The sequence below is a fragment of the Engraulis encrasicolus genome, chromosome 3, assembly GCF_034702125.1.
Source record: "Engraulis encrasicolus isolate BLACKSEA-1 chromosome 3, IST_EnEncr_1.0, whole genome shotgun sequence".
In the NCBI taxonomy this organism is placed as follows: domain Eukaryota; kingdom Metazoa; phylum Chordata; class Actinopteri; order Clupeiformes; family Engraulidae; genus Engraulis; species Engraulis encrasicolus.
This window is the reverse complement of record NC_085859.1, coordinates 41,916,385-41,924,925: the sequence shown is the minus strand read 5'-3', so window position 1 is coordinate 41,924,925 and position 8,541 is coordinate 41,916,385. Positions and strand designations below refer to the sequence as shown.

General features: G+C 42.2%; 1 protein-coding gene and 1 pseudogene across 1 annotated transcript in view; one reads left to right on the top strand and one right to left on the bottom strand.

The window, feature by feature from the left end:
• The window catches only part of LOC134446430 (tripartite motif-containing protein 16-like), a 5,649-nt pseudogene extending 831 nt beyond the window's left edge, over nucleotides 1-4,818 (top strand).
• Nucleotides 4,819-5,000: 182 nt separating this feature from the next.
• Nucleotides 5,001-8,541, bottom strand: part of LOC134446429 (uncharacterized) — a 30,354-nt gene continuing 26,813 nt past the window's right edge. The window contains exons 14-15 of the mRNA XM_063195798.1: nucleotides 5,430-5,605; nucleotides 5,001-5,175 (exon numbers count right to left, since the gene is read on the bottom strand). Of these exons, the coding sequence (XP_063051868.1) occupies nucleotides 5,001-5,175; nucleotides 5,430-5,605 (351 nt within the window). The remainder of the gene's footprint in view (nucleotides 5,176-5,429; nucleotides 5,606-8,541) is intronic.

Genomic DNA, 8,541 nt, shown 5'->3' with positions numbered 1-8,541 from the left:
ACTAAATCTGTTTGCAACCCTTTCCTTGTTGTTATTGTTGTTGTTGCTGCTGTTGTTCTTATTATTCTTCTTATTATTAGTAGTATTAGTAGTAGTAGTATAGTGGTAATTCAGTATTCCAAGTATTGTAACGCTTTGAATTATGATTTACAACCTAATGGTACAGGAGGGGTTGAAGCAGAGCCAGAGGAGATGCCAGCAGATAATCCAGTTGAAGGAGAAGGAGCTGCAGGAGCTGAGGAAGGCTGTGGAGACTCTCAAAGTGAGAACTGAACAGATGAGAATCACCTGCAGATCTGGTTTTGCAGGGAGGTAGTTGTTTTGATGTTGTGACCTAGGCATGACTCTTAGGTTGTTTACCAGGGAAACTCACATTCACAGCCACAGAAATTGCTCACTAAGATTTATTGTACATAATCACCAATAAGTCACCAATCCCAATGTACCAGGGTGTTTGACCTGACGCCTTGTTTTTTCGTAACATTGGTTAAAACCTACAAAACTGTTATTTCTCCTTTAAATACAAATGTCAATGAAAGAAGATGTGGTACATTATGTTTCATATTAGTCTTAGATGAGAAGAAACATTTTTGTTAAGATTTATGTAAAGGTTTATATGTCAAATATCCTGTGGTGTGACTGTAACATTAATGAAACCTGGAATATAATATATATATATATAAATTAACCAACAACATTTTGAGTAATTTATGAAGCATTTGGCATGATTGCATAAATATTAACTTAATATTAAGATATGTGAATGTGAAAAAACCTCAAGACAGTAATATTAACTACAAGTTCAATTTCGTAACACAAATTGCGTCCTGTGGGGTGACATGTATGTCAACAGTGTTGGGAAAGTTAGGCCTACTCAAAAACAGTAATGCATTACTGATTAGATGTTACTGTCTTTAAAAAAAAACCCTTACATTACAATATTACCATATTTAAAATGTAAGGCATTACACTACTTTTGCACTACTTTGCAGTTACTCTCACCAAAATAACTTAAAGGGACAGTTTGGTCAATTTCAACATGCAGTTGTATTGCTCACGCTACCCTTGACTTGTGACCTGGTGATGCTACATTTTTTGGCTCAGCCCTTTCCGAGATATGAGCAATTCTAATGGGGACAGTGTTTGTTTACATTTTTAAAAAATGAAACATAGGCCAACTCCAAATATTTTCCCAAAAGGTACTGCTGTTTGCTAGTTGTCTGCTGATGTTTTATAACCTTTTGGATGTTTTTGGGAATAAATAAAAATGTTTTTTTGAAATGTAAACAAAGAGCTGCCCCCATTACAATGACCAGGATCTCGGAAACGGCTGAAGAAGAAGAAAAAAAATCTCAGGCACTGACAAGTCCAGGGTAGTGTGAGCATTACAACTGCATGTTGAAATTGACCAAACTGTCCCTTTAATATGAATCTCGCAATTTACAGTGTAAATCAAGGTCACGAGTTAGGACTATTTCACTTCCTATCCAGGAGGTGTTTCAGCAGCATTCAGACTAAAAAGTAGCAGGTTCAGGAATAGCTTCTTTTTTTAAGGAATAGCTTCTTCCCAACCCACCACACTGAACACCCTTAAAATCCAAGTTACAGTAAAACATTGTAACTTAAGTTACTTGCATTTGTAACTAAGTATATATTACAGCTTTTTTTCCCCCTGTAATGCCTTACATTACTTAGTTACATCAAAAAGTAATGCATTACAGTAATTACTTACTTTTGTAACTAGTGACTCCCAACATGTAAGTCAGGTTTGTGGATGGGCAGCTGCAAGGTCAACTACAAGGGTCAGTACCTCAGTTATTGGAGAGTGGTGTGGAAGTTTAAGGTGACTATTAACCTCTTAATATGTCTTCATATTGCAATGTTTCTGTCACGCAATGCTTAGGTTCATTTTATGGTGTCCTGTGGTGTGACCGCTCTTATAGAAGGAAATAAGTTTTTTTTATAAATGAAAAACCCATATTTAGATTAAACACAATATCATTATCAAGTTAGCATGAGCTCAGATGTCAGTCATGTATCCAAAAGGATTAAAGTGGCCATAATGCAGTGAATTTCCTGTGGTGTGACTTCATTTTCCTGCGGTGTGACATGCCTATGCAATGTGTTGATGCAGGACACATTTTCCCAAAAATGGCAAAAATAAGGCGAAATTCCACGGACCACTAAGTGCTTTATTTTTTTCAGGAATTGGAAAAACTTTTTTTTTTTTGCGTTACGCCCTTAAACGTCAACCACCCACCAACTACTGACTCTCTCTGTGTGTGTGTGTGTGTGTGTGTGTGTGTGTGTGTGTGTGTGTGTGTGTGTGTGTGTGTGTGTGTGTGTGTGTGTGTGTGTGTGTGTGTGTGTGTGTGTGTGTGTGTGTGTGTGTGTGTGTGTTTGTGTGTGTGTGTGTGTGTGTGTGTGTGTGTGTGTGTGTGTGTGTGTGTGTGTTGTGTGTGTCCTATCAGTTTGATGCACAGACAGCAGTGAAGGACAGTGAGAGTATGTTTACTGAGTTGATCCGCTCTATTGAGAGAAGGCGCTCTGAGGTGACAGAGCTGATCGAAGCTCAGAAGAAGGCTGAGGTCAGTCGGGCTGAAGGACTCCTGAAACGACTGGAGCAGGAGATTGCAGAGCTGAAGAGAAAAGATGCTGAGATGAAGCAGCTTTCACTGACACAAGATCCCATCCATTTCCTCACGGTAAACAACATTACTGTTTACAAGGTTCAAAACGTGACAAAATAGTGTCACAGTGTCCCACAAATCAAGGGTATTTGTCAGTATGTCTACTCTACATGTTGTGTGTTTCAATTCACAGAACATTGTGCCCATCACTGCAAGTCCGTACAGCACAATTTCAACCAGCATGACCGTCAGCCAAAGCTTCTCCTTGGTGCCCCTGAAGAAATCTGTTTCTGCACTGAAGATGCAGCTGGAGGACATACTGAAAGCTATTTTCAATCAGGAAATAGTCAAGATATCAGCAGCAGGTTGGACAAACATGGAAATCATAAAATACATCTTCAGTTAGGTTTTACTAAAATGATGCATGATCAATCTGATGTGTTTTTTTTTGAAATGGAGAAAAATGTCCAGATCATCCAGAGCATACAGTGTAAGACTTCACCGCACACGCACACGCACACGCACACACACACACACGATTTTCTTTGCTTGCACATTATTGTGCATTATTTCTGTTGGCAAGTATAGTTACTGATCTACAAAGTACAGAGTACGCAGAGTACAGAAATTACATGTAGCCTAATGTAATAGATGCAGAAACAAAAATCACATTATGAAATCATGCTGCATGCTAGTGATGTACTTAAGACTATTTAGTCTGAGACCAACACATCACCTAAACTCGAGGGTATCAAGACCCAGACCAAGACCCAGACATGCATTCATGTGTCAACATTTTACCCAGTGAAGCTCAGACCTCTGAAGTTATTGGATTTGAGATGCATGTGGGTGAATGTCTGTCTCTGTTTTGGTCTGTAGATACTGATCCTGAAATGCCTGTCAGAAGAGCGCGCAGTAAAGGTCTGATGCCACCATACAGTAAGTCATTATGGAGGAACCCCAACAGCATCTTCTGCCTTCATTGTAATTCAAACAAGCAGCCAATGCCATGATGCTAACACCGGCCTTGCCACTGACCCAGTCCTGAACGCATGCATGCACGCACACACACACCTGCCTGTTTCACAGGACATGCTGCCCTGTAAGATGACTGGTCAGAGACTAGATGTCTATTAGACATGACAGTTCCACTGCTTTGATTAAATGTGGAGTATTGTAGTGTGGTGTACTTATCTATGGCAATGTGATGTTTTCTGTCTCAGTGTCTGATGGCCAGGTCCTTATTGCTGAATCCGTGACCAGAGAGGACTTCTTACAATGTATGTTGATCACAAACAAACACACTGCACAGCTGCCCTTCTCTCTCTTTCTCTCTCTCACACACATGTGGTCGAAACACACCCACATAGGCACTAACATACACAACTTCCCCATACACCCACACATGCATAACCCCCCCCCCCCCCCCGAATAAAAATACACAAACATTCTGTACAGAAAGATTCCCAAACACACTCATGTACATACAGAACACACATGAAAGCATGCACGTACACACACACACACACACACACACACACACACACACACACACACACACACACACACACACACACACACACACACACACACACACACACACACACACACACACACACACACATAGAGATAGAAATATAACCCTGTGTGTGTCCTGTCTTCTCCTCCATCAGATTTCTGTCACTTCACTCTGGATCCAAACACAGCAAACAAATGGCTCCATCTGTCTGAGGGGAACAAGAGGGTGGAGTGTAGAAGTGAAGCCCAGTCATACCCTGATCATCCAGACAGATTTCATAGGTTGCCGCAGGTGTTGTGTAGAGAGGGTTTGTCTGCACACTGCTACTGGGAGGTTGGTATTAGTGGAGAGGTTAATATAGCAGTGTCATATAAAAGCATCAGCAGAAAACGAGAGTGTGATGATTGTTTCTTTGGATGTAATGATCGGTCCTGGAATCTGTCAGTCTCCAGCTCCCACTGCTCCTTCTGACACAATAAGAAGGAGACTGAACTCCCTCTAGTGGCCGGCTCCAGAATAGGCGTGTATGTGGATCACAGGGCAGGTACTCTGTCCTTTTACAGCATCTCTGACACAATGACCCTCCTGCACAGAGTCCGCACCACAATCACACATACACTCTACCTTGGGGTTGGGTTAGGTACTGGATCATCAGTGAAGCTGTTGTGAGGCCCCTACTGCTGTGGGTCATCACACACACACACACACACACACACACACACACACACACACACACACACACACACACACACACACACACACACACACACACACACACACACACACACACACACAGAGTATCTACATTACATCTCTTCCACAATACATCACTTCCACTCATTTAAACCCTTTCACCCACTCCAAAACAACTTGCCACCGATACCCGGTTGTGGACGAGCCTGTTTGTGGACGGCCTTCCAGACCAGAAACACGTGCGCTGGCCCGCTGATGTGGCTGCTTTCCTCAACACCTGCGGTTGCTTTCCTCCACACCTGTGGTTGGGAGGGACGGCTTCCATCGCTGCTCCTGGAGGTTTGGACTACGGCTGCACGATATCACTAATTTGTCGGTCTGTGTGGGGGGCGTGGCTTTGGTCATGGCAGGCTTCTTGCGCATTTGTTGACATTCAGCTAGTGATTGGACTGCACAGAAATGTTTTACTTGTTTGCGATAATCAAGGCATTTTCGCGATACGTATATCGCCACTCTTGATCACGATTTCGATTCATTTTCGATATATTGTGCAGCCCTAGTTTGGACTAGGCTATTGGTGATCCAACCTGGCTGTTGGCTTTGCCAGCCACCACACTGTGCCATCTCCATCCAGCTTCGGCGTCGTCACATCTCCTATCGCATCTTGCAGCTCGATGCCTCCTGCTGCTTGCTCTTCACTGCATGCTCGGATGCCTGCCTCAATCAGCGTCTCTGTTACTCCATATGGGGCCTTTCGCCTAGCCTGATTATCAACGACTTTCAAATCTCTTCGAGACTTGGTCTGACCAAGAGCACAACAATTAACATTTCCCAAACAGCATTTCCCAAATGGCCTCCTTTGGTGTACTAATTACTAAGTGGGAGGAGTTCCCGTATTTGCGGGAACTCAGAAAGTACTGCATTGACTCTTGACCAGATTGGTAGCAACGCTGAAGCTGTTGTGCCACAAGGAGGGCACGGCCTGGCTACCTTTCGCCGTTCATCAATAAAAGTTCACCGCCTTGTTTGGCCGCCTCCCCCGGTTGAATTCGCCCCCACGATAGGAGCTGAATTTTTCAGATTGTTCATATCCCCACTGCCATGGCCTTTCATCGCCACTCCCGTCGCGGCTTAACTCATCTCTCCACCCCCATTTCCATAACATCATGGACAGAAAACCCTCCATACCGTCTATTTTTTGTTGTGACTTTCTGATGTACAGTACTTTTGTTGAGTCTTTGTATGTCTGAGTGTCTGTATGTGTTTAGATATTAAATATATAACTGCTCAGCTCTGGCCCAAAAGGCAAGCCCGCTTACAGCATTTTCTGCGAGAATACAATCTAGTTACTGTTGCATTTGTGCTGTTTGTGGGTGCATCATTTTTTTGTATAGCCTATATACAAAAAAGTTTGTATAGAGATTGTTTAATAGCGGTTATTCTTTTTCATCTGTGGAATAATCTCTTCCCATATTCATTCCATATTTAATGTCAAATACACATTGAGTTGGTTCATTCACTAATGATGATATTACACTGATTTGATTTATTCTCCTTCAACATCCATCACAACAATTGGACATTTGTTTTTCTGATGTGTTTTGTGGATGTCGGAAGCGGAATTCTTTGGGTCTTGGTCTCAAATATTAATGTACAACAATGCTATTGATGGAATAAAATAATTACCTCAAAACATCAACCAGTTGTGATGATGAGTGAATTGACTGGTGATCCACAGCCTGCTATGGTAGAGCCAGCACACTTGTATAATAACCTACTGAGGTGTGTTATTGGAATAGAAAACCAGCTGTAAAACACCTGTATAATCAGCTGAGGACTGCTATTAGCTCCAGAACAATAGAACACCTGATAAGTGCTGTTATTGGGGAAGACCCAGCAAACTCGAAGAATGTGTTGAGGTGCGTTATTATTATAGACTTGCACAAGACTGTTTACACTTAGATTACAGTAGCCTATGTCTATATTTTGAAAAGGCATCAGTTTTGGCCTGTTGTCCACGCGTAACCAGAGTTTCGGGAATGCGGTAAAATGCACCTGTCACAATGGATTTATTTTCCCACGCCGTGTTTACATGTTAACGGGTAAAAAAAATCACATTTGAAAATATTCAGATATGTGTAAACAACAGCACCATAGAATCTCATACCTCTGTTATTAGGGTAGACCCAGAACACCTCTCGCACACTTGCTGAGGGCTGTAGTGGACAGTGTAGATAGTGTAGTGGACAGCCCCGTCAAATTGAGTGTCCCAAAAATCACTTTGCATTTTTGATAAATACATTAAAATGACATCAAGAACTCATCAAGTGTGATAAAACAGACATTACATTTGGAAGTTAGAAGGGCTGCTGACAGGTTTGACTGGGCCCGGGATAAAATCATTTGAAAGGGCCACCTGGCCTCTCAATACATACCATGAGATGGGGAGCCAATTCTGAGCCCCCTCTCTCCCTGGACCAGGGACAGCAGACCCATTTGTCCCCCCTGCCGGCTTCCCTATGTATCCCTATCCCCTGTGTAGCTCCAAGTAGCAGCCTTCGGACACAGGCTTGTGTAGGTAAACCTGTGCCCTTTACTTCAGTCAGTGCAAATTAATGTTGCACGCCCACCTCTGCAGAAAAAATCCTAGAACTGTGTGAATATTAACTTAATGTTATGTTCACACAGTTTTAGGACATTTGTTTTTTATTATTCAGTAACACAGTAATCAAGAACCAGATTTGTAATGGCAGGCTAGGTCTACATATCTACTGAAATCATATAAATCGATTACATACATTTTGAAATAAATTAATAATAGTTTGTAGATATTTAAAAGCACATTTCAGACCTTGTGTCCTATGGCGTGTCGATGGAATTTTTCACATTATTAAGCCATTTTTGACAGTGGTGAGCCCCTTCTTCATTCATTTACACAGCTCTACCAAGTCATGGCTGCTAGGATTCTCTAAATAGCCTACGGGGATGGTGACACCACCAGTCTGTAGTCTTATGTCTACCTCTATGGCAGAGGAGAAGGTGGAAGAAGAATGGAGGAATTTGCAATTGGCATTACTAAATATGAGCACTAGGCGACCACTATATCTAGGAAGTGTTGTGTTAAAACAAAAACCAAACTGAAGCAGGGCTAGTTTCTCGAAAGGTTAGTTGCTAACTTACTTAGCAACTAACGACTCAGGTGCGACAAAACTGTTTCTGGAACACTTCGTTCGGACTTACAAAGTCCCAATGTTTACAAGTAATGTAGTTAGTCGTTCGTCCGGTGCTGAAGCGAACGACTCAGGTGTTGCTGCAAAACGAAGTAGGGGCTGTTCGTCAGTACTACTGTCGGATTTGGAACGAATAGCATGGTTAGCTAGTTCACCTTTGTTTTGGGAAGCACGTCACTCTTGCTCGTGGTTTGGGGCAGGTTCAGGCAGAGTTCAAGCAACATCGATCGATTACTGCCACCAAGTGCACAAGCCTCTGACCCATACTACACCAAATGTCTAGTCATGTTACGAACAGGGCTGAAAAAAAACCCACGAACAGTGTTCAAATATGGAAAAAATATTGTCCAAATATAGTAGGAAATTGTATGTTCCACTATCGTGCTTCACGAGCTCCGATCAATCAAAGCTGCGCCAAAAAAGAACACTGTTTGACTACCATCGATTTGAACCCACACCAAAAGCAGCA